Genomic DNA, 27,357 nt, shown 5'->3' with positions numbered 1-27,357 from the left:
TGGATTTTCTTACTGAAGAAACTGACCAACTCCAGGGCAGAGAGGAAGCAAGGTCACTGTATAGCAGAACAATGTGAATCTTGATGTATTTGGTTGAAATTTGGCTCCTTTGCATTTTAATTGCTCATCGCAGTTCATGCACAGTGTAAGACTTTTGCAGTTGTTATCATAACTGGAGTAAACACTCTTCATCCCTCTCTTTTGCAGGCTGCCAAAATGGCAAACTATTGCAAGTGTCAAAAACTGAGTGACCTCCTGTTCCTTATGTTTGCCATTGTCTTCATCATCAGTAGGCTTGGCATATATCCTTTGTGGTGAGTAAGCATGCCCCCTTCCTCAGGTACTTGGCCCTAGACTAGTTTGGAAATAAATGCATTACAGTAGAGTGCCAGCTGTGTGTACTGGCCTATATCTCACAAACATTAAAGAAAAGTTTCAGAGATAACTAGATGCCCTTACTAGAGAAGATCCTAGCTGGTTACTTCTATAGATTACCATGTGGTCAACATTCATTAAATAGTAAAGGTTAGGGGGCAGGGTCTGAGCTGGTTTTAAAGCAGAAATGGGCTGGAGACAAGACGGCCACAAGTAAGTATGCAGCTGCCTTTGTAGGATAGGGGACTGAGAATAAGGTGCTGAAAGCAGAGACCAATAGGTGAGGTTGGAGCTAGTTGGCTTTCAGCACATGCTTTACCACTTTCATTGTCTTTGGAAGAACACAGAAAGCAAGTGAAGTAGGAGTCTGGCCAGATTGGCAGTGCTGCTGTCATGCAGGATTGTAGTGCCATGTGCCTCTCTTTTTTCCTAAAGCAGCTGGGAAGCAGTATATATGCTGTGAAAGCAATGTATGTGCTCTGGGGAGGGCGGAATCTTTTCACTTCTCAATAGCAAACCCTCTGTCTAATGAGGAAGTAGCACTGCTGCGTCCCAAGGGAGAGTCCTTTCCAGATTTCTTTAAAGCTGCAGTATGAAATACCATCTCACACTTGTGCGCATGAAAGGAGCAGCCCCATTATAAAGTGAGCATCCTGCCTTTGAGAAGAGTTGGTGAGACAGTTCCAACACGACCTCACTGCATTCATGACCCCACACTCTTAATCAGTGTTCCAGAAACAAAACTAATCCTGTCTGGCAGGATAGTTCGGGGATATAGTGGAATAACAGTTTTGTCTATTGTGTTTGGAGAGCACTGTTAATGCCAGGATGCTATGGTAAGCAGAAATTCTTAGAGATCCTGCAGAAAGAAACAGCCACAAAAAGCCCATTACTTAATCACACATGTAGTTGATTTATACACATACCAACCTCTCGCCTCATCCCAGATCCTTTCCCAATCCAGTAAAATGAGATCTCTTTGGGGGCTTGTTAATATGAAGCCTGGATAAAGTCAAGTTACCTTTTGGGAGTCATCTCATCAACTATGAAATGCAAAAGACTCCCCTAGTGGTCAGAGAGTCCAGAGGTGCTGTGCTGATGACTGCGCTCCCAGCCAAAGAATCCCCATGTATTCAATAACCCCAGAGATTTAAAAAACAAACCCAACAGAAACCCAAACTCTATGTTAAAGTCTTCAGTACATTTTTGAGGATGGGATGGACTTATTTTTTAAAATGACCTTTTTCACCTTCTGCCACCAAAGGTTTCTTAGTCACACATTAAACTTCAATAGCTGCAGTACACAGATTTCTTCCACCTGTGTGCTACGAGATGTACAGCAGAGCCAGCATTTTCCATATGGTTTCTTCCTCCCATATATCTTTTTAAATTGGGGAAACAGTGAGAGCCAAATTCCACCAAAAGAGAGACACCACAGACGACTGTGGCTGTGGGGGTTTGTCCATGGTAAGGTTCAGTTTGAACACAGGATAGGTCTTTGTACTTGTCCAGATGGAAATCAAGTGCATTTTCCTCTGTGTCATTTCCTTCTTTGCCTGTAATGTTCTTAAAGGAATAACAGATTTACACTCCTTGAGTAGATAGCTGTCTAGTTTGTTTAGCCATCACTCTAGCTCTTTAATATCACTTTAAACCCTGCTCTATGGTATTTGAAAAGCCAAGGAGAGAATGCCAGCTTTAAATGTCTGTCTGTTATGCTTTTCAAACACCAACATTTACCAGAGCACTGCTGTGTGCTTGCTTTGAGTGAGATCAAGATTGATCTCACCCAAAGCTCTTTTCCAAGTAGTCACTAAGTCCACAAATTCAGGGGAGTTTATTAGTTTTCTCTCAATTGAAAGTAGATACTCAGAGTATGTTTTTCTCAAGGCGTGTGAAAATAAGAAGAATGTAATTCTGCTTCTCCTTTACCTCCATGCAAGCCCACACAAGTCAAGTGTTTGGGAGTGCAGGAGTTAGCCTGAAGTGTTTACAATCTGGGTTGAAGATCAGGAAATAAAACCTCACACACAAATTTCTCGGGAGCACTCCAGCCAAATGTCATACTATACAGCAAAGTCTAAGGAAAAAACTGAAATTATTGATGCGCTTCTCATGTTAATCATAAGGTAACCATTTATAGTTCACAGTTAAATTAAAGACCTGACATAACTGGTGAGAGCCAGGCATAATACAAACAGAAGTTTTGTGTATGTTTTCCTACCCAACTCCCTGTTTGACCACACCTTCCCTGCTATTAGACACCACATTCTAGAGTTAGAGATTACCAATATAGTGTTACATTGTCTAGCAAATGTCAAAAACAGTCTGAGCACAGATTTACATTCTTACCATTTTGTGCAGTGGTTTTGCAGTGTGCACCAATATCCTTTTATGCCTAAAATGAGAACAGCGTCATCTCACGTTTGATCAAAGCCTTATTTGAATCCAGGTCTGTAGAAGCAAAGACCTAAGCCCCAGCTCAGTAGGTAGAAAAAGTGTGGGCGAGGAGAGGAAAGAAGGTGGCTCTATGGTAGCATCCTCCTTCACTGCAAAGCCACAAGCAACTCCTGTGTGCTACATTATACAATATAATGTAGGTTAAAGAGGGCAGCAGATTGCAGCACAGGGCATGGCCAGATGCAAGGAGGGAAGAGCCAGCAAAATATGCTGCTTTTACAGTAGTCAGGGCCAGCTCCAGGCACCAGCATTCCAAGCTGGTGCTTGGGGTGGCAATCTTCAAGGGGCGGCAGTCCCTGTTGTTTTGCCCCCAGCAGCATGCCGAATTGCCGCCATGGACGGCAGGGGCAGTCCATGTGCCCTTAGGGTGGCACGTGCGTTTCCGCGGTGGCGGCAATTCGGCAGCAGCTTCTATATTTAGCTGTCTGCCGCAGCTTCAGCTAAACATAGAAGCTGCCGCCGAATTGCCACTGCTGCGGAAACACACCTGCCACCCTAGGGCACATGGACTGCCTCCGCCCCCCGCGGTGGCAATTCGGTGCACTGCTTGGGGCGCTTTACCCCCTGTGATCATGTTGTTATTGTCAGTTTATTTAAAAGCCATTTTAAAAATATGCCAGAAGTTGCTCTAGTTTGGGTAGGCACAGTATTATTGATGGTGGATAGAACTGAAACTATCAATTAATTCATATTCTCTCTGCTGACTAGCCAGTGGGGTGGAAGCGGATGATAAAGCAATATAATGTAGGTCCTATCTAATCAGTAACTATTGTTTGGGTTCATTCTAATTTACCACTACCAGAGAGATAGTATTAATAAATGTATTTAAAATCTGGAAACTGTTTCCTTTCCAGTTATAACCATTGTAGGATAGGTCCAAATTTAAATACCGGTTCTGATGCATTACAGGCTTTGCAAGCCCATGGAAAGTGATTCAGCATTTCGTGCAAAATGTAGGTTTTTAGTATTTACATAAAGCATTGCTTAAAGAGGGGGGAAAAAGTTTAGATTCACTTTGCTACCAGAGAGATGAAGGCAAGCGTACAGATTTTCAGCTTCTCAACTATAATTGTCCTGCTTTAAATTCTAGATAATTCTGCATAATGCTCTCAACATATTACATTGCTCACTTGCACTGAAGCCTCATTATATTTATTTAACAAACTGGCTATCATGTTAACCCAGGAATAATTTAAAGTGCTTTTTTCTTTCTATTCCAATGACAGTGTACAAAATAATGTTCTCAAAATACAAAATGTAATCAGTAAAGGGTCTTATGAATGTTTTTAAATTAAATTAAGTATGTTAAAGCTCTTCTTTTTTTTACTCTCAAATTATTTTACGTTAGGTTTCCCAGGAGAAATATAGCCGACCAGGGTTAAATGATTCAGATAAAGTTCGGCACATCCTCTTAATCCAAAATCAACTAACTGGTGCCAAAGCTAATCACTGCATGAGCAGAATGGAGGCATTCTGTTGACGATTAATTTCTTTGTGGTGTGAGTTTCCCTATCAGTAAAATGAGATATTTGCATACCTTACAGGAGTGTGTTGTGAATTAATTAATTCATACCTGACAGGAATGTATGCCACAGAAAATCTTTTACTGTTAGGCCAATGGTACCCAAACTTTTTCACATCATGGGCAACATTTTAATAGAGAGGTTGTCTCCAGGATCCATTTGTAATCACATAGCATTCCAGAGGTAACTAGCAATTCTTTACATGGCATAGTAATGTTACAAATCTGATCTGTTTATTTTGGGTGTATCTAATGTGACAAGTGTTTGTCTCGTTTGAAAAAGTTAATCCCACTGTCAGTTTTACTCTTAATTTCATCTTCCCCTCCCATCTATTCTTTTCCCCTTTCCTTTGTGCATGCACCCACTTCCTGTCTTCCTTTGCCTCGTCCCCTTCTCCCCTGCACATGCTGCCCAGGCATCGGTTTCTTTGTCTTCCTCCACTTCTGGATATACTGCATGGCCCGTGTCCACAAGCGTTCCACTGCTGCAGGCAACTTCAGTTTCACTGGTCCATGGGAACTGCTTCGGTTTCCTCTCATGTAGAGTAGTTCCTACTAGATGCATCAAAGCTGCCTCCTTCTTCTTGATTTCAGCTGCTTCTACAGGCCTCCTGATAGGAGGAGAGCCAGCACCATGTGCCCAGCCACTTCTCTGCAGACCACCAGTGGTCCAGGGGCCACAGGCTGAAAACAGCTGAACTAGGTGACTGAAAATCTTTACTTCTTTACCCTTCCCTCTCCCCCACCCCACCAAAAAAAGGCAAAACAAAATCCATGCAAATGCTGTGTAACCACCAAGACTTGTCTAACATCACTACTCAATCGCACTGTGTTCCTAGCTTCTCAGTGTCCTCTCCCCTTCAGTGTTTCTATCTTCTCATTCTACCCCCTCATCTATGTTGCCAGTCTAAACTGCAAGCTTTTTAGGCAGCGACCTCTGTCTTAATATCTGACTGTAAAGCTCCTAGTTCACTGGTGGCAGGATATAACTAATTAATAATAGCACAGCACTTTGGAAATGTTGCATAGTATGTAATATAATTTGTCAAGAACAAATCGTGTCAAACCAACCTAATAGTTTTTTTTGACAGGGTCACAAGCTTTGTAGATAGAAGGGAAGCAGTAGATGTGGTATAATTTGACTTTAATAAGGCTTTTGATACTGTCTCGCATGACCCTCTCATAAACAAATTAGGGAAATACAACCTGATGGAGCTACTATAAGGTGGGTGCATAACTGGTTGGAAAACCATTCCCAGAGAGTAGTTATCCATGGTTCACAGTCAAGCTGGAAGCGCATATCCAGTGGGATCCTGCAGGGATCAGTTCTGGGTCTAGTTCTGTTCAATATCTTCATCAATGTTTTAATAATGGCATGGAGAGTACACTTACAAAGTCTGTGGATGATACCAAGGTGGAGGGGTTGCAAGTGCTTTGGAGGATAGGATTAAAATTCAAAATGATTTGAGCAAACTGAAGAAATTATCTGAAGTAACTAGAATGAAAATCAACAGGGACAAATGCAAACTACTCCACTTAGGAAAGGTCAGTTGCACACTTACAAAATGGGAAATGACTGCCTAGAAAGGAGTACTGCGGACTGGGATCTGGGGGTCATAGTGGAGCTCAAGCTAAATCTGAGTCAACAATGTAACATTACTGCAAAAAAAATAATTATTCTGGGATGTATTAGCACGAGTGCTGTAAGCAGGACTGGATTATTGTGTCCAGTTCTAGGTGCCACATTTCGGGAAAGAGATGGACAAATTGGAGAAATTAGTAGCCGTGTTGGCCCTATTAGTGAGATAAGGTAACTGAGGTAATATCTTTCATTGGACCAACTTTTATTGCTGAGAGAGACAAGCTTTCAAGCTTAGTCCAGTAGAAGATACTACTTCGGCCACCTTCCTCTCTAATATCCTTGGTCCAACACAGCTACAACAACTCTGAAAACTATTCTGTATTTTCAGGCAGCAGATTTTGAATGACTAATTAACAATTTTCATACCAGCAACTTGATTTACAGAGTTACTAATTCTCTCAAGGAGCAGAAACAATAGCACTAGACCTTGGACTTAGGACTAATGATCAAAACTAAGGAATGCTGTTTGAATTTCAGATATTTTGTAGTCACAACAAACAGTTAATGAACCAGCCATTGGCCAATAATTATTTAAAGTTAACTTTTGTCAAATAATTTTGAATAATGAACAAATTTGAGGAAGTAATAAGCTATTCATGTATAAGATAAAACAGAGGCTCAGTGAATTAAATAAATAACTCACCTTGAATCTTTCCCCTTGTTTATATTCTTTAGCAGAGGAGATGTAACATTGTCATCCTGTCTACTTCCGATGAAGTGTGAGCTTATGCTGTCCTTAACGGAGGCTGGTTACTTTATCCCTTTAACTTGTGTATGGTTCTTGAGAACCCAAAGCTTCATATACTGAGAACCCAAAGCTTCAAATACTGTCTGAAGCAGAGCTTGCGCCTCAGCAGTTTTAGGCCAGCCCTAAGCCAGCTTTTCCTAGAGGGAAACTCACCAATGCAAAAGTTAAAAATGTCATTCACCTGTGAAAGGTTGTAGTGTAAATAACAACCAGTGACATTTGCTCATGGGATTTTCATGTTATCATAACAAGCAAAATTTAAATAAAAAGAGTATCATCAGACTTATCAAAGTCAATCTTCTTATCCTCAATTTTGGTTCCTACAGATTGTGTTATTGGAGCCACAGGGAACATTCTGTTGACAGGGACAGATTGTTCAATCAGTGTTCTTGGGGCTTTGGGGTGGTGGTTATTATTTTGAATAGTGTCTTTTCTAAAATACAAATAGAACAGAAAGAATTACCGCAGCACTCTGGGCCGAGAATTATGGTGGTGGGTATAAATATCTCAAGAGAAAGTAAGGGGCATTCACCTTCTTGCTGCTGCCACACATATTTACAGTGCTGTTTTTAAATCACTGTGATTAATGAAGTGTGAAGGCTGGAGAATAAACAGAATACTGAGAAACAACGGCTATCAGGATTGCTCCCACACATCCACTGTGATGGATTCCACTATACACCTAATCTGGAGTTGAGGGGAGCTCTATGAGAGACAACTTTGCCACCTAGAGAGAGAGACCAAGACTAAAGCATTTTAGGTTTTCTGGTTTTGTGAAAAGGAGAGGGAAAAAAATCCAAAGTTGACTCAAAATTTACTTTTAAATGAAACTGTTACTTGACTGTTTCTAGAAGATGGCTACTTTACTATACTACTTGGAGTAGCACCATAGACTTGCATTAGAGTGTTGATCCTTTGAATTTCTCAGCTAACGTTTGTATTATGTAGTTAAGCTTTGCTTATACTCTAATAACCATGTGTTGAATTCTGTGTGGTGTTCTGTCCATCAGGTGCGAGGATACTTTTTTTGTTTGCTTGTCTAAGTCCTTTAGCAAGTAGATAAAATTACTCTCCAACAAGAATGTAAACTTTGGATCATATGTTTGACAGCATTTCTCTTAATTTATGCATTGAACTGCTTCTGTTTAGTATGATTGATCTTTGGGGGTCTTGCAGGTGATTCAGTTATTCTAGTGTAAAAAACTCTGGAAGCAAAATACTATGGGCTAGGTCATGCTCTTGAATTACTGCATTGGTTTGAGGCAGTACAGAGTTACACTGGAAAAGATTATTAGGAGAAGTTGGTACAGTCATCTTGCTGGAGTGTCTAACTTGCTGTATAGATGGGTCCTTAACCCCGCCTCCTCCCAACTCCCTGGGGGCAATGGAGGGGACATTTCCTAAGTTTTCTTGCACTCAGGAACTGCAATTGTCCTTAGTACCGAGAGGAAGCATGGAAGAGGAAGTGGGCACGGCAGAGGCTTTTTTTACTCTCTCCCTGCACTCCCTTGCAAAGGCTAGGGACAATCTGGCCCATACATCATATGCCAAGTCTTTCATTTATGCAGGGAACAATACGGGCCCTGAAACGGATGCCTCTTGACATGAATTCTGTGCTGTCTGTGCAAGCTTTTAGTATGTTCTTAAAGATTTTCAGATTTGAAAATATAAATGACGTTGTTTTCTCTATCTATCTGCTCTGACCCCAGACACATACACATGCATTTTGGCAGAACACACTCCTGATAAAACATTTTGCTGAGTATAATTGCATTCTGCCATGGAATCTGAAATCCTCCTTTATTTAAATCTCTTTAGAAAGACTCTCCTGAGATAGGCATCTTGATTGTGAAAGTGTATATGACCCTTTGTTTTCAGTTGTTCTGTCAACAAGAGTAGAGATAATAGTGTTCATACCAGTGACTGCAAATCTGTTAGTGGGCAGGAGCCACTGATGAGAAGAAATTGGGTGAACAGATAAGCACAATTGAACTCAGCACAATAGACAGCTTGATCAGAATGACTCCTTTTACACTACATCAAACATGAATAATTTCCTGTCTGTTGCATTATATTAGTTAAATAACTGAAAGCCCTACTGATCTATATGGGGCTTAAAATAACCTTGTCTCAGTGGCAATTCTGTGATTTCTGCAAAGATGTTTTGTTGCTGATTAGTATTAAAACAGGCGTGCCCAACTCTGTGACAGTCAGACTGTATTGGCATCTTGCCAGGAGCCCGGGGCTGCTGTTAATTAGTGGTTAATTTATCAAAAATAAATGTGCAGCATATTTGTTTGTACTTTTATCTTCCTCAATAGGTTAACAAAAAAAAATTCAGCTTTTGATCATCGTTGGTCTCATCCTGTACTTACACTTAAATCCCATGGCAAGACATTGTAGGTCACAGTTGTCCCTAAAGACGCCTATTGGACACCCCACCTGGGGGCCAGTGCTACTTCCTTGATCTGTCTGATTTGTTCTTGCACAACAAAGGAGTCTGTACTTTACAGAGTCAAAATCCCTGGTTGTTATGCGACAGCACTGAAGCACATTGAGCAACTCAGAATTCACTTGATTGTTCGGGAATGTGGCTTCTTTAAGATCCCGAGGCAAATTCTGTTGTCATTCATGAATGACCACTTGCTTTCAAATACAGGTATATGTTAGTCCATTGCTCATTTTGATTTCTCTCTCCATCTGACAAGTGACTCAAAATCAAAAGAAGCTATGGGTCAAGTTCTACTCTTAATTATCAGGATGTAAATCTGGAGACGCTCTGTGATGGGGTGTACAAACCCCACACTGGGAACTAAGGGGTTAAGGAATTATTTTGGGCTCAGCCAGCTCTGCCCCACTACACCTGCAGCAAATGCACTGCTGGAATAATTAAGACAAGGAATTAGATCATTTGGGTGGCAGAGGTGGAGATGAGCAGACCTGCAGCCCACAGCTCCAGCAGCACGGAGTAGAGGGCAGCCTAAAGGCTCTGACACAGCTGCTCAAGAGGGCCCTCCCTGAGGGAAGGGAGGACCCACCCCAGAGACAATCAGAGAGGGAAGTATCCCCCTCTCCCTCATCTGTGGACCCTGGACATTGGTAACTCACTCTTATTTTTTTGGTTTGGACTTCCCCAAAAGTGGAAAGCCTTGGACTAAGCTGACTTGGGGAGGGGAGAGGGAGGAAATGTCCCAGGGAAGACAGCCTTAAGCAGCCTTGTTTGCCAGACCACTGGTAGCCCAAAAGGCCCTTGGTCAGAACCCATTGGAGTGGGAGGGCCCAGGCTCCCCTCCCCACAACCCCGTTGGCAGTCAGCAGTTGTGGTCATGACCACTAGGCCACGCTCGCCAGCCAGACCCTGAGTGAGAACCATTACACACTCTATTAACTTTAGTAGGGTCTGTTGGATTTACACCTGTGTAAATGAGAGCAGAATTTGGCTGCGTGTGTATATTTCTAATGCTATTGATAAAGCAGCAATATATTCACTTCATAACTGCCCTCTCTGCTCTAGAAGAGGATGAGCAGATCTCTGTGCTCTAGGCTTATCACTGATCTAGGGCCCCTGGACTTCATGGCTCTAGTTCATTCACAGGCCACGTCCAAGACTAGGTATTAAAATCGATTTTAGATACGCAACTTCAGCTACGGGAATAACGTAGCTGAAGTCGAATTTCTAAAATCGAGGTACTCACCCGTCTGGACGGCGCAGCATCGATGTCCGCGGCTCTCCGTGTCGATTCCGGAACTCCGTTCCGGTTGATGGAGTTCCGGAATCGATGTAAGCGTGCTCGGGGATCGATACATCGCGTCCAGACTAGACTCGATATATCGATCCCCGAGCAATCGATTTTAACTCGCCGATGCCGCGGGTTAGTCTGGATGTGGGCACAGAGTCGGCGTTACCTGCACTTTTGTGGGAGCGCTTTGTCCCCTACTTTGTCACTGGTACAATTCTGAACTAATACACACAGGAGGGTTGGGAAAGGACAGCAGTGATGAAGGAAGAGAAAGGAAAACTGTAACTGTTCACCTACATGGCTGATGATACAGCTCGGCTACCGATACATACATAGCCCAAACAGGGAGGAGCCTGGCAGAGTGGATTGATTTGAAAAGGGTCTTGAATAATTGTAAAGCATGTTTTTTAATGTATTATCTGCACAGATCTCCTCTCAGCTAGACAGATTAAGTGGCTACTCTGGTAGCATCACCAACATCATTTGGTATGGTGAAAGTTGCAGACGTTAGTGGAATTTTGTCCTGGGGAGGAGCCCTTCATTTCCTACTGCCTTCAGGAGAAGTTTGGCAACTCATCTTAACTGAGTCTGGGCAGAAGTTCTAACACATGTGCAAAGTTATCATATAACTGAGGTCTGGATCATTACCAATAGCTAGAGAACCCAGTTGAAATTGTGAGAGCTGAGATATAGCTCACATTCAACTCTAATCATGGTAAAAAGACAGGGTGATCCCCTGCAGAAACTGTTTTTTTACCTGGAAGAGAGGTCGTAATCATTCTCAGCTGATGGGGACTTACCATCTCTTGTCCCCTCACACACACACACACACATCTCATTCTTTCCCCACCTTCCTAAGATGGTCCAGCTGAAAATTTCACACCCCTTCAAGCTTCTGACTCAGGAAAGCAATTTCAGACTCAGAGCACAGCTGGATAATTAAGTTTAACAGATGTAATATTTTATTTTTGAAAGTGTAGAACAGAGTCTGCTGGCCAAGAGAAGAGTGTTTAATAGCAGTAATTCTGTCCGGTGTTCGGTGCGTTCTAGTGTGCACAACAGGGGATAGAGGTAGCAATAGTGCTGTGCCTCATATTTTAACTGAATTGGAATAGTGGGGAGCTGGAGTTATGCAGATATCTCTCTGACACAAATAACTAATGCAAACATGCTGTTCTGGAGTGCCATGTATTGCATATATTGTGCGTGTGTTGGGAGCAGGGATTGTTGTCAATAATGCTAAAGTGCGTTGAATCATTACACTATTGACTAACTACTTTTGAATGCTCCATGGAAGCTATAGAGATTAGAAAAGGTTGAGAATCTCTCTCTCAACATCCTTCCAGCTGGTAAAGAGAGAGACCACTGCCTTAATTGTGCGTCTAGATTGGACAGGGCTGAGGAGTATTTTTCCCTCCCATAACATTTTTTTCCACCTTACTGTTCTTCCTTTCTTCCAAATGCTTTAGTAACGAATGACTGAAGCCTCACAACAGCCCTGTGAGGCAGGTAAAAGTCATATTATACCAATTTTAATGAACAAACTGAGGCAAAGGAATACTGAGTGTCAGTGTTCCCTCTAATTTTTCCCACTCATGTGTGGAATGAATTTTGTTATGTGCATCAGTATGGAGCTGATGTGTGACACATCACCTTCATATTGATGCACATAATAAAATTCATGTGATGGGGGTGGGGCTGAGGGATTTGGAGTATGGGAGGGGCTCAGGTGTGGGGCAGAGGGTTGGAGTACAGAGATGTGAGGGCTATGGTTGGGGGTGCAGGCTCTGGGGTGGGGCAGAGGATGGGGGGCTCATGGATGGGGCAGAGGGTTGGGATGTAGGCTCTGGGTCAGGGCCGGGGATGAGGGGCAGAGAGTTGGGGTGTGTAGGGGGGTGAAGGCTCTGGGGTGGGGCCAGGGATGAGAGGCTCAGGGCTGGGGCAGAGAGTTGGGGTGCAGGAGGGTGCTCTGGGGCTATGGCGGGGAGAAAGGACTCCCTCTCAGCTCTCTCTCCCCATGCAGCACCTGGGCTGGGCAGGAGAGGTGCCTTTCCCTGCCATTCCAGCTCAAGGGCTGGGACCGGCGGAGAGGCGCCCCTGCCCTGGCCATGGTACATCCAGGGCTGGGTTGGGGACCGGGGAGTGCCAACCTTCCCCCGGCCGCAGCAGGTCCGGAGTTGAGTTGGGGCCGGAGGAGGGGTGCCCCTCCTCCGGCTGCCGCAGATCCCAGCTGGGCAGGTTTGGTGAGCACCTGCGCGGCGCTAAATAGGCTGTGTGTGGCCGCACAGCTTACAGGGAACTTCGCTGAGTGTCCTAAGATCACACAGCAAGTTACTTGAATAGCCAAACATAGAACCCAAGAGTCCCAACTTCCAGTTCTCTGCTCAGATTGACTAGCCTCAGACATTGGAGCAAGGAAACTCTCCAGCTCTCTTTGTTTGGAAGTGGAGGAATAAATAGAAATGTTTTTAAAGTGAAAAATCCAGGAAAGAAGAAAACAATCGTTGCTGAAATATAACTGACATAATCATTGAATGGGCTTGTAATAAGTAAGGTTTAAGTTACAATTACATTTGCTTTTATACCTGGCTATCGATATGCTATGAGATGGGTGTGGTATTGCAGGATGTCTCACTCCCGTGAAGTGTTAAAGCAAAAGCAGGACAACTATACTGAAATGGCAGACATGCCGCACACAGGGGCATGCTGGCTCCATGTTTTGCTCTCTCCTATCTCAGTGTAACTGCTGGCTGCCCCATTTTGGCAACATGTGCCTTTCTTTCGCTAAGTGAATTTGGGGAGAAATGACTGGCCAGAAAGAGAGTAGACCTGAGGAGCAGCCCTTCAGTGCAGCAGTCTCCCCTAGAAACACGGTATATTATATGATGAGAAACACCATAGAAGCTAGTGCTACTCACTTTAATATTCATTTCAGTTCTGCCTCCTTTGGCTGAGAAGCCGGAGCAAGTTGTCTAGGGCCAAATTTTCAGAAGTGGTCTCTGATTTTGTTGTGCCTATTTTTATGTGACCAGCTTGAGACATCTTGGGCCTAATTTTCACAAGTGCGGAGCACCAGCAGCTCTAACCAGATCACCTCTGGAAATCAAGCTCAAGGTGTCATGTAAGGCAGACAAAAAATGATGGCTTCCACAATCAATGGACACTTGTGAAAATGTGAGAGTTAAGCACCTAGGTGCATTTAAAAATTGCACTAGGTGCCTAGCTGCAGTTTTAGGCACTTAAATACCTCAAAAAATCTGGCCCTTGGGCCCTTTTATAAATTTTACCCACCACAGGCTCTCTGTTTTAGTTAGTGTTTATTTTGTGTATATAGTTAATATGTGTCAAATGAGTCTTTATAAGCATGGAAGTTGGAAGAGAGGTTTAGGGAGTTCTCACCTGTCTCCTGCCCTGAAAATCTAAATATAGAACCAGTTCCCTTCATAGTCACTCCTACCTAACCAGCTGATCCCTATTTACACCATCTTCCAAAATGGGATATTCTTTCTTTGGGGCATAAACCAATTTTGTACCTGTCTGATACTTCTGTTGTCTTCTATGTTCAGATTCTATTTCTGTTTTTCATTATGTACTTGAATTGCATAACGATTATCTTTAAAGGCCCAGCTGTCCCTCCCATGCCAACCAAATTGTGTCATGGCACCATCCCTGAACTGCATTTTGAGTAGTCAGTGCAATAATCTTTGTGCAAACCATATCAGACACTTACTGGAAAGTTCTAGTTTGTTCCTCAATCTGTCAAACATGAGCAGACCTGAGAGGGTTCTGATCTTCTGACGGATGCTTATTTCCCATCTCTGATATCCAGCAGGTAATGTTTGTGCGGCGATACTGCTTTAGGCCTCAGACATGCTCCACATGGCCTCTCTGTCTTCCTAAGATTTCAGACTTGTTAGAATGGGCCATATTTATCCCTGGTGCAGCATAATTTACTCCTTACAGGTCTGGAATGGGGAGGGGGTTAGACATCAAAAGGAGATTCAATGTAATGAGAGTAACTTTACATGCAAGAGCTGCTTATTTTAAAAGTTGAGTTAGATATTGTAATTAGAACTGAAATAACTGCCAATGCAATAAACAAAGCTGACTAAAGCTATGTTTTGATATGCATGGAGAGTGTCACCTTGGATTATGAAGTGGGACATTACTGTGCCATTTAGCACTACCGTTGACAGAACAAATTGCACAAAGCTGGGACTATAAATCTTAGCTAGTAACAGCAATCATGTGTCAAATATCTAGTCTTAACTCTAAACTCTTTCATTTTCTAATGTTTATGCCATAAACAGAAAGAGTTGTAAAAGACTGTATAATGAAGCAGTGAAACTTCCCTCTCTCACAAAAAGCATTGTAAGATTTATGAAGCAGATACAATTTAGCATAAGGGACCAGGAATAAAAAAGGACCAATGTTAAATAGAATCAAAACTGCATTTTGATGCTCTACAGCTTTAAAACTAATCTGCTTAAGCTAGTTTATTAGAAATCATCTACTAATTTTAACCAAAACAGTTTTATTCTAATTAAATCATAAATACTAGAGGGTATACTTGTTGCATTTGGATATTTCCCATTAATAGTGATGGAGTTATACACAAGGGTTTTTGGAGAAAATAGTGACCAAGTCAGTCATTAGGTAAAAAGAATTCTTGAAGTGTACAAGATATGTCAAAGTTAAAACACAGTCTGGTGGTTCAATCCTAGAGAATGAGATCTGAACTATTCTAAAGCCCTATAGGACATTAGCTAGATTTCTTTGTTCTAAACACAGCATAATAAGAGCAGATTGAAAGCTGTACATTTGTTAGCTTGATTAAATGTGCCATCTGCTGGCTGTGTAGTGATAATTAACATTTTAAAATATTAAATGCAATGAACTTTCCAGTACTTCAGATATCAGCAAGAGGGGTATAGAGTAGAAGGTATGTAAGAAACCCTCTATCTTCTTTGTTTTTTAATTGACTCCCAAAAGTATCAAGCATTCCTAGATAGCCGTATGTTGCCATAAGTACTGCTGTTTCTTCTACCTACATCCTGTTATTGCCCAAGCTTCTGTTAGTTTTGGTTGTTGCCTCACTCTTCACTATGACCCAGATTGTATGAAGCACTATTTTAGTTTTCAAGTGATGAATGAGTTAATTCCTATTACACTCTGGGTCTTATCATTGGCATGCTATTGCCTTATATACCACAGTTGCTGAAGTCTCTTGTTACTTGAATTGTCTCATAGTACAGGTTCAAATCAACAAACCATCACTGGAGGCTTTGCTCATGTCAAGACTGGGAATTTACAGTAAAAATATTAACAGAGCTGTAAATAGTATTGACAAATGCTCCAATAATGTATTCACTGCCATATGGTTTCATGTTCTTTGTTATAAGAGGTGTCTGATAGCAAGTATTGGTTACTATTTTTAATAAATGTTTTTAATCCTAATCAGACAAATTCCTTTCAGAGATGGGGGAAACTCATTATAGCGGTAAAATGGGTGGAGTGTGGGTGGCATTATGTTGTACTCAAGTACAATCTGATTTTAAGGTCCCTCCTTCTCAGAAGAATTAGGTTACCTGGAAGTGAGAGGTGTCCCTCTTTCTTAAGTGTTTCATTGTTAGCCTATGATGGACATCATGGAAAGTGTATACTCTGCATGAGGAGGAGAATAATCTGAAGAATGGGGTTGTCCAGGATAAAGAGGTATTAGAGAGAACCCATGTCTGGTTACTCACCAGCTCTGGAAAGGAAGGCAGGGAGGTGTAGAACTTTTGCTTTGTATATGGGGTGTTTGCTGGTTGAAGTTCAATAGTGAAGGTGACGTTATGCAGTCATTTACCTCTGGAGACACAGAGCCACAGATGACACTTGATCACTCCTCTTCCAGTGCTATTCACTCTCTCATTATAAATCTGAGAATTGAATATATGTGTGGATATCATCTAATCAAATATTTGTCATCTTAATTAGAAAAAGGGCTCCTTTTTAGATTACTGTTGACTCGAAGAAAATGTAAGTATTTTTGTCTCCCTCTCTCTTTCAGGATATTAAACACAATGCTGTTTGAACTGTATGAAGCTCTGGGCAATTTTCCTGCCATGTGGTTCTTTAACATATTGCTCATAGTACTTCAAGTCCTGCACTGTTTTTGGTCTTATCTAATCATAAAAGCAGCGTATAAAGCTATCTCCAGAGGCAAGGTAAGATGACACAAACACTGTCTGATGTTTCGCAGTAACATGTTGTTTGTAAAATTTTTTAAATTAGTAAATAGCACTTAGTAATTGTCCAGTGATTTGTTCTTTATCTGACCCAAAACACAGACTTGAGGACAGATGCTATATTGTGATATGCTTTTCCTTCCTTTAATGGAAAGCTTACTAGCTTTGTTCCTTGATAACAAATGTACTAGATATGTGAACTCCAAATGCATGCATTTTTAAGACTAGGATTATGTTGTTGTTAATATTTCCTTTTTTAAAAATAGGTGTGTCAAATTCCACTACACATATAGGAGTTGTGTAAAAAGAACTTGTTTGCATTCTGCTAGTTCTGTTTTACTTCCTTTCTTAGAATATTTGGTGAAAATTATCTGCCTCCCAATTGAGAAGAATAATAAAATAAACTGAAACGTGTCATGCTGCCTCTTTGGTAATTGGCAGAGATGTGGGTCTGAACTCTTTACAGTCTTAAGCTTCAGGGGCCTTTTGGCTGAACAAAGGGCCGTATTTCCAGGAGCCAAAGGGCCATACCACTTTGTACGAAATTAACACATTGTTGCCACTTCAATTTAAAAACAGGGGTGTGATTCCCAGCGTCTCCGAGTCAAAGCATACAGTATGTCCAAACTACTCCAGAGTAGTCCCACTGAAGTGAATGAGACTGTTCATATGCTTAACTGCTTTGCAAGATTGCGGCCAAAGTGCTCAGCTCCTTTTTGGATTGAGCCCACCTGATATCAGCTGCCCCCTCTGTATTAAAGATGTGTACTGCTGTGGTCTGTGATTTTGTTTGAGGGCCACAGTTAGGACACCTCTGCTTTAGCAATTCTAAGCCTCAGTGATCCTGATTTCACACCAGCATTACTGTGACTTTCTTACTCTACTTGTTTATCCTTTTCCTTGTGCTGTCCTGGAAGGCTGGAAAGTGGAACCCTTTGCATGTAAGTTTTTCTGATTCTGCTGTGCGAAAGACACATGCATACAAATCTATGTTTTGCTATTCCCTATGTCCTTCCTCCCTGTTTCTTCTGAATGTTGCACCTGCTTCTTGCTAAGGCTGTGTTTAGAGGCAGGGACTGTTTTTAACTTTGTGTTTGTGCAGTGTCCAGTGCTTAATGTGTGCCAAGGCTTGCCAGGGCTGAGCCCCGGCACCTCTAGGCTTGTCACACCCATTATGAAAGTAAAAAAATTGTGTGAGCCCCAGCATTTAATTGCTTGAGCCCCGGCACCTCTTTCATTACAAATTAAGCACTGGCAGTGCCTAACCCCACAGGACTCCAGTCCTGGTGAATGTGTTTAGCTACTGTAATACAAATAAACATAATAGACTGTAGAATAATCTAACCCTCTGCTCTGGCACCATTCAGGTTGTGTATTTCAGTGTATGACAGCTACCTAAAGTATTGAATTAAAATTTAAATTAATTCCATCAAAGAAAACTGTTAAGACATTGTTAAGGCTGCAGAGTTAAGCATTGAGAAATAAGGAAATGACAAGGTTAAGGATGCCAAGTATCAGGAGTAGCCATATTGATCTGTATCCACAAAAACAACAAGGAGTCGGGTGGCACCTTGAAGACTAACAGATTTATTTGGGCATAAACTTTCGTGGGTAAAAAACCCACTTCTTCAGATGCATGGAGTGAAACTTACAGATGCATCTGTAATTTTGAAGAAGTGGGTTTTTTATTCATGAAACCTTATGCCCAAATAAATCTGTTAGTCTTTAAGGGGCCACCGGACTCCTAATTGTTTTTAAGGTTAAGGATCCACCTGCAACCTTAACTCTGTCCTCAACAATGCAGTGTTAATTTACATGATCACATACTGTTCTGTTTCTCAGATAATACAATACAATAAAATATACAGTGTGGTATCATAGCCTTTTTTCCTCATTCTTGCAAATTGGGTCATTGTTATAATGGTCTAGTATTTTTTTTTATTGAGTTGGACTACTGGGACACTTACTGGGGTTACCCGAGGTGTCTGGGGTGAATCACTACCACCTGCTTACAGCGGGAGGGAGTCTTGTTCCTGCCCACAAGGAGAAACTCTTTCCAGCCACCAGCTAGCTGCTGGCAGCACAAGCTGTTCCCAGCTATACAAGCGCTTCTCTTTCCCTCTACAAGCTAGCAATTTACACACCCCACTCTGTTACTCTGGAGTATCATTTCCTATCTTCTGGACACCCTCAATCACACCGATCCACTGCCTCCATTCAGTTCACCCCCACTTCAGCAGTTTCACCTCAGTTCAACACTCTTCTTAGCACGAGGCACTGAGATGTATCTATAGTAAAACCAAATTAAAGTTTATGTACGCGAGCATGAAATAAAGATTCAAAATACAGGCACGTAAAAGGATTGGGAAACATCAGGCTACAGGTAAAAGAAAAACATAAGACACAACTATAGTTACTGTAGTTATAGTGGTGAAATATTGAGAAGATGGTTTGGGGTAAAATACTTGTCTGAGCATATCTGTGTCATAATTACTTGTACAACAAGCTCTCTTTTTCAGTCAGGTCTGTATGTTAATAATTTAGTCAGCAGCCATATAATATTCAATTTATTTGCAACCAGCAGTAATCTTCATCAGGTGCATTTGAGCTAATGAGGTAATTAACTATGACTGTAGTTTACCAGCTAATTTAGGTAGTCAACATATGCCATCTTATCTTCATTCTTTACTGTGTTATACCCAATCTGTAGAATCATAGAGTCAGAACTGGAAGGGACCTCGAGAGGTCATCTAGTCCAGTCCCCTGCAGTTTGTTTTATAAAAATGATGTGCTGTGTAGTTGTCATATAAATGACCACCTGGATTCTGTTTATTTGCCATATGCTGAGTAGTACACAGTACAACAAGGTGCTACACCTGTATCTAAAGTTATAAAACAAAACCCCTGCTTATTATACATATTGCATTTTTTGAATATATAATATCTGATCACATAATTAACAATTGGGAGCACAGTTTAGAATAGTGTTTTAGATTACTGGGCTTCACTATAGTTACTCTGGTTTTACACCAGCTGAGGATCTAGCCCTAAATTTTCATACATTCATAGAATTAAAGGCCAGAAAGGACCATTAGATTATCTAGTCTGACCTGTGTAACCTGTTAACAGGCCACTCTACCTTGAATGGCCCTTTATAATATGTGCTAATTACTGATGTTAAACAATCTGTTCCACCTTGCTGTGATGCTTGGAGTACCTTTCCCAGACCTGAGGAAGAGCTCTTTGTGGGTCGAAAGCTTCTCGCTCTCACCAGTAGAAGTTGGTCCAGTAAAAGATATTACCTCACCAACCTTGTCTCTGTATAACACGGGCTATTAAATTTCACCCACTAACCTCAGTATTGAGTGCATAACTTGTGTTTGACTAAAGTATAATTCAGAGTGCATCATTTTATTTCAAGAGCTTTAACATAAAAGTCCCATTATGTGGAAGAGTCCATAGTAATATTTAATTGAGAAGTATAAAATCAAAATTCTGATTTGAGCAGAAGTCTGATTTCAAGGGCTTCATATCTGCAGCATTATAAGATACTGGCATTAGGGACTGTACTTAGTAGCAGATACTTTGGAACTCCCAAGTGTGCCTTGTGCTCTATTCTCTGTTGGCCAATTGACAAATGTGGTCTGAAAGGAGTCATGTCAGTCAGCCTTAATTGTGAGGATGGTGGTTGCTGCTGGAGTCTTCAAAGTAGTTGGGCTATTAAGAGGGAACTGAGGGGGAGATACTCTGGTCTTCTTCAGGAATGTAGAAGGATCCCTGTAAAAACTGAAACAAGTAGAGTTAAATTTCTTACCCAAGAGCACTTTAAACATTTCAGAGAAATCACTTCATCAGCTGTTTTTTGCCTTCACCACCGATTCACACAAATTTATTACACTGAAGAAAGCTAGTGCCTGTGTTTCTAATCTAGTGTTACAGCATGGATGGATTCTTAATACATGCAATATAATAATATGGATATTAATAGAATCAGACATGGAAGGAAAAACTTTAAAGTTGCACATCACTGTTGGCCTGCAGGCCTCTTCCCATTAGTGCCTTATGCCTAATGCACCTTCACTGATTTCCTCTCTCATTTCTTGCTGTCCATGCTGGCACTACATTCCTCACCACCATGGTAAATGCATGCGTGCCCTGAAACAGGGCAGTGAGGGAACTCTAGCATTCTTTACTCTCTGCCTCTTTCTGGCTTTGCTGCATTACACCTTACACTATATGACCAAGGTCATACATTTGAGGAATGCAATCGAGGAGAAGAGGAACCCCAATGACTTTTGTACAGCAATCAATGCTTGAAGTGTGCCTAGGAAGGTAATTGCACCAAAGCATGTCAGGGGTGAGGCCCCTTTTAAAGTTCAGATTGAAGAGTCTCTTCAGGCTCTAATTTCTCTGATTCTGGCGTGAACTAGTGCATGCTTCATCACGTTGTCATGCAATAGCCTATAACATGCTCCTTCTCACACGTTCTTCAGGTAGCAAAGGATGACCGAAGTGATGTTGAATCCAGTTCGGATGAGGATGATTCAGTACCTCGTTCAAATAATCCACACAACACTACCACCACAAATGGGACCAGTGGTGCTAACGGGACAAATGGATATCTTACTGGTAGCACTTGTTCAGAGGACCATTAATCCTTGAGCTAACTCATGAAACATGAACACAGTGAACTCTTTACTACTAGAAGTAAATAATAAGTTGTGAATGCAGTTTCTTCATATATCTCAGCATCAGAAAAAAAAATTAGAAGTATCAAATCATACTGATAGTGCACTGCCATATTTCCTGTTTGTGAACAAAGAGACACACCATTCTGTATATGTAGGCATGCTATACCTGTATGTAATTGACTCAATGGGAGCAGTATTTTTATTTGTACTGTCTTAGAATATTATTTATTTTGAATATGTTTGGGGACTTATGGACAAAAGGGAATGTCCTTACTCTTTTGCTCTTTAGATTCTCAGTAGTGGAGACCGACACGCTAAGATCTCTTCGGTCCATTCCTGTTGCCCAGTCTTCTATAAGTAGTAGTCTGCTTGATTTGTCACTTACAGTAAGCTATAACATGGCTTTACAGATTCTAGCTCCGCTCCAGAGAGTTTTGCTATCTTTGTGTTTTAAACTGCTAGTTTTGAAATCATCTCTGAAATCACAGTGGCCATTTCCCCAATGTAAAGTTTTAAATGATGGTTTAATATTTTAAATAGTGTCTAATGTGGTCAATTATCAGTTCAGACAAATCTGTAGTTATTGTAGGGTATTACTTTAGCATTGTTTTCAACCTAATTGGTGGTTAATTGCATTAGAATAGACTTGATTACTTGTTCAAATACACAAGATACCTTTCTGTCAACAGCAATGATAAACTCGTACTTGAAGTTTAGTTCTGCTTTGCAAGATTTAACTCTACAGACTTCAGTTTCTTGCACAAATTTCATGCCAAGAGATGATCCAGTGTCAGAAGAGAGAGGTTTGCTGATGTCCGCTGTTGTAAATCCAGAATTCATTCTTGAATTTGAGGATTTGTTCCTTTGAGCTGGAAAGGATGAGAGCAGTAGCACAATGACAAAACAGCAGCTGAACGTTCATTGCTTCGACTGACAGGATTCAGTGGAGATCTTGTTCTTATCATTCCAGATTTTTTGTCATTCAGAAGTGGGGAGACCGCAGAATGTTCTGCACTACCAGACCCAGAGAAGTTTATTCATAGCAAACTTTTAGGGTGCTTCAGTATTTTTTATTGAACCTACAAATAAAGCTGTAAAATTTTGCTCTACTATTCAACTTGAGATTTATGAGTAGGGGCAAACTGCTCCCAAAGGAGTCAGTGTGAGTAGAAATAGATTGTTCCTTTTTTGATATGATCATCAGTTTGTGGAAAATCCTTGGGTGAAGTATTGCAAAGAGCACCTCTTTAGTCTTCTGTACTATCAACGGCAGTGCCAGCAGTAGGAGTGTTTCTGGGGAACAGTCTCTATGCATCCTGCTTTTCAACAGTGTTGCGTATGTGTGCACAGAAGAAATGTACATATAGACCAAAGAAATTTAGAAAGAAGTAGGAAGGAGTAAACCAGAAAATCATCTGTTGCATTACCAGGGGTGAGAGCGCTTATCTTCAGCAGGAGCAATGTGAGCCAGAAAATAGTTTTGTTTCCTCACACTATGCAAGTATCAAAATACAGATGATTTCTCAGGCCACAGAGTATTATTATTAGTGGCTTTATTCCGTATGAATGATACTGAAAGAAGCTACAAGACCATTTATTTCTTTTGAAAGATATTTATCCCATCTCTTTACCCAGTTAGTGTTTTGTGCTGGTTCTTGAAAGTCTCTGGAATCATCATTATGCACAAAGGCCCTTTGTACTAGCCAAAAATGTGCAGACTGTAAAGGCAAGACATCAAGAGTAAAAATGGCCCTTCCACTTCAGGGAGAATAAATACAAGAATAATGGCATAGAGTAAGAGATGGAAGGAAAGGCAAATGACTACTAGTCTGTACAGAAAATACCCTGCATATGAGATCTGAAATGGTACGCTGATGTTGGGATTATAGAGAGAGAGATTATATTAATGGGATATAATGAATTAAAAATTATAATCTCTGAAAGGCCAACTGCCAAGACTATCATTAAAAATAAAGGCTTAAACGTTGCTGTTCAGTGGAGTAGATGGCTGCCTTTGTTGGACTATGTACCTTATGCAAATAAAGGTGTAAGAAGTAGAATGTCTCAGAAAAGTTTGAGAATTCTTGAAATTCCAGAGTTCTAGAATGCTGGTAAATTTTTCATTTTATCCAACGATGCAGTCTTGTTTTAAAATAGCAATGTACATATGATACCAGCACCACATCAGTATCTGGGACAGAGATTAATTAGAGGTTCCACCTCCCCTCCTGTACAGTCATGCAAGAGTCATCACAATCTGTCCTTTACGTCAGGTGTATCCCACTCATTTCATTAGCAACCCTCTCTGGCTGTCCTAGACATTCCGAGTCCTATTAGCATGAAATGGGACTCTAATTAAGATGTATCTGCATGAGGAAGATGTGATATTAAAAGTGGGTAGTTGGAAAAATAGGGATGGGGATCAGAATGTATCAAGAGCTTTGCTAACCATCACTGAACCATTGCTAGACATTCAATCCACAGTATTTGAGGAAATAGGGAAATTCATTGAATTTCTCCCATCTTTATGAGACAGGACCAAAAAGTTTTGTTGAACATGCTTTACAGTATTGTTCTGGGTCATTACATCAATTGACAGGAGTCAAAACAGTTCTGACTAAGCCTTTGCAGAAGAACAATGTTTCACTCCGTGAAGAGAGTGGCATACATTCAAAATATTTTGTATATGAACCTGTGCTTATGTTCTTGCATTGAGAGCGATTTAATGGGAATGGAACACTTTTGATGGCTGTTGTATATTTTTTGGGTAATGATGTATTTCACAAAACTTGTAAAGAGATTTGACCTGTAAATGGTTCGCACAGCTCTGTATAATTGTGAAGAATTGGAAGGTTGTGTACATCAGTACATATCACAGCATCATTATCCAGTTCCTATAGAAACAAGAATTTGTGTTCCAGCTATATATTATTATTTTCAAGCTCTTTGCCTCCTAATGAGCTATTTATCATTTTTACCTCACTTCAACTTCTGTGCTCCCTTTTTTGTGGTATGTTAAGAGACACTGAGGTTGGAACAGGTAAGTAGAAAAATGAAAAAGCAACATATGGACTTTATTAACAAATAGTAAGAATTTGTCTTCTGTTTCTAATGATCCCTGACACATAGTAAATTAAGATTCAGTTCTTGTGGCATTTACTCTTTTTTAGCATTGACATGCAATATACAAGAAGGAAAGCACATGGTTTTAATCAAAAGCTGAGAGTCCTAGAATATGCTACAAATCTAATCAATCAAAGAAATAGGGATGGAATTTAGATTCATCTGAGTCTTGACCAAGGTTATGTTGTCTCAGTTCTAAAATACCAAAAAGTGACACGTGCTGTTTCCTTGTTTGCCATTTTGTAGATATTTCTATGGATTATTCCATTTAATGTTTCCAACAGTGGTAGAATGGGGCACAGCTTCCCTCTACATGCATCCAGATGTGCGTACTTTAACCTGGCATCAAATCTTTGTGAACATTCAGCATAGTCACTAATGCCAAAACCCCTTTTCAGAGAACCAGCCATGTGCACAAAAAGTTTCATGTACTTTCAAGTGGTTCTTGCGTTAAATCTGAGTCCATCGGGAGTGACAGAAAGTCACTATGTGCCTATGAACACAACACTATTTCAAAAAAAAATTTGCTCTGCAGCCAAATGCCATTGATAATCAACATAAGTGTCTCTGGCTAGATACTACACATAGGCTACACAGAATTTTCTAGTTAGAAATCAAATGCCTGTATTATTCATCTCACTTAACTGCACATCATTATTCCAACCTCCTGTAATTCTCAATGAAAGACAGGATGCCATTGGTTTTCTACTGTTCATACTTTGATATTTTTAAAAAAATCCTGTTTGCTAAAGTTCATTCTTTGTATATTTCCAGTTAGCTACTAGTGAGATTTGTGAGAGAGGATCTTTCGAACACTTTGTACCCTTCATTGTAACATAGACCAGAATAGACCCAACCTCACAGTGTACTGTAAATTACAGTTGCCTTGAAACCACAAAGCAAAATCAGTTTGTATTATTTATATGCTTTGAGTGCTTTTGGTTTAGAAATGGGACCAAATGGGAATTTTACAAAGACAGTTGTTTTTTTAAACAATGGTGGAAGTCTGGAAAAGTTGACATACATATATAGACTTTACATTGTAAGGGTTTCTGATTGTAGTTGCAATGAAAACACAGTGTTTGAGTGTGTCTGTACTGAGTTCTCCATTTTTGAAATAGCTTCCAGTTCTAATAATGGAGGAAACAGTGTATATATTATGGTGTGACATTTCAGAACCCCATCAAGCGTAGAGCTTTAATGATCAGACCTGTCAACCTGTAAACCAAAGTGATCTGTAATTTTCTGTAAACGTTTCCTGGTCTAAAATGATCTATAGAACAAAAACACATATATTCTGGGTCCCATAGAGCTTTGAGTTCCTTTAGCTGGGTCCGTGAATTCTAAGGCTTTATTTTCATACACATTAGCGACGTTATACGTGCTTTTTATGTACAGAGCCAGGGTGGGACAGATGACACAATTTCACCTGTGTTTTCATGACAGTTCTGTGCTTCAGCAACTCTCTCAGAAATACGTGTTAGAATTCCACTGTCCAAAGTACCGCTCTATATTAAGTAGTTAGAATTCTTTTATGCATAGATATCGTGCAAAACTTTGGGAGTTACTTCATGTTTTGTTGTTTTTTGGTTTTATTTTTAATATGGAAACAATCAATATTGTGAATTATTTTAATTTGGAGACAATTTCATAATAAACATAAGCATTAGGAATGTAATGTCAATTTCCTTCTCAGTTCTATGAAATGAAAACGTAGTATTTCCAATGTCCGTGACACCATTTCCTAGCTCATGGATTGTTACCCACAGTACACACTCCAACACTTTTTTCAGTGGTCCCATATATGCTTTTAGTTCTGTATATCTGTGGGACGTTGTTTATGGTATTTTATGGAATTCAAGTAAATGAGAAAAAAGTACATGTGGAAAGGCATCCAACTTGAGGCGCTTTGAAGGGGTCTGCTTGATTCAGACAATGGGTCAGGGCTGCCTGGGTGAGGGTCAAGTGGAGCAATTTGCCCTGGGCCCCACAGAGGCCCCACGAGCCCTGGCCCGTTGGGGGTCCGGGTCTTCAGTGGCATTTTGGCGGCGGGGGGGCCTTCAGTGCTGCCGAAGACACGGAGTAACTGAAGGGCCCCCCACCGCTGAAATGCCCCGTGAGCCCTGGACCGGCGATGGTCCGGGTCTTCGATGGTGGAGGGGGCCCTTCTGTGTTACCAAAGACGCAGAGCGACTGAAGGGCCCCCCGCCGCCGAAATGCCACTGAAGACCCAGACCGCCACCGGGTGAATAGAAGCACTGCAGCTCCCCTGCTTTGCCCTAGGCCTCCTGAATCCTCTGGGCAGCCCTGGAATGGGTGCTCAGCAATCATAGTCACTTTGGGAAATCTTGGCCCCTGTTTAAAAAATGTACAAAAGAAAAAGGGACAACACATCACAGCCTCACTTGCTCTCTCACCAACCGAAGTTGGTCCAATAACCTTGTCTCTCAGATACCATACGCTGGTATCTGTCTACACTAGGCTAAATCTTATTTAAATATCCCACTGTTGCTAACACTGATGTAGTTGCAGCAGCTGCTGTTAGCATCATATTATTTAAGCTTCACAGAGCAGGTTTAATTGACTTGAAGTTTAAAAGGTCTGTGATCACAGAAGCAGTGTCTCCTCTAGGCTCCCAGTGTTGCTATAACCAACACAGCTACACCAATGTTTGCATAAGTGAGAACTTTTTAGAAAAAGGCCATAGAGTAGACAGGCTGGCTTACTGATTTATGAGAAGATCTCCATTTTTCACTACTGATCTCATAGAGCAAAAGAGAACAAGCTTTTATTATAATGTGAAAACTTTGGCTATGTAAGAAT

At 41.0% G+C, this 27,357-nt stretch overlaps 1 protein-coding gene across 2 annotated transcripts in view; it reads left to right on the top strand.

Moving 5' to 3' along the window:
* Positions 1 to 24,464, top strand: part of CERS6 (ceramide synthase 6) — a 208,603-nt gene extending 184,139 nt beyond the window's left edge. The window contains exons 8-11 of one of the 2 annotated variants that reach the window (XM_030580681.1): positions 208 to 314; positions 16,543 to 16,699; positions 17,638 to 17,661; positions 21,214 to 24,464. In XM_030580681.1, coding sequence (XP_030436541.1) covers positions 208 to 314; positions 16,543 to 16,699; positions 17,638 to 17,661; positions 21,214 to 21,375 — 450 coding nt within the window. In that variant the 3' untranslated portion in view covers positions 21,376 to 24,464. The remainder of the gene's footprint in view (positions 1 to 207; positions 315 to 16,542; positions 16,700 to 17,637; positions 17,662 to 21,213) is intronic. The other variant, XM_030580683.1, reaches the window with a different exon arrangement.
* Positions 24,465 to 27,357: the final 2,893 nt, after the last annotated feature.

Source organism: Gopherus evgoodei, chromosome 11 (assembly GCF_007399415.2).
Source record: "Gopherus evgoodei ecotype Sinaloan lineage chromosome 11, rGopEvg1_v1.p, whole genome shotgun sequence".
NCBI lineage: Eukaryota > Metazoa > Chordata > Testudines > Testudinidae > Gopherus > Gopherus evgoodei.
The sequence above is the reverse complement of the archived record's forward strand: the minus strand, read 5'-3'. Positions and strand labels throughout refer to the sequence as shown.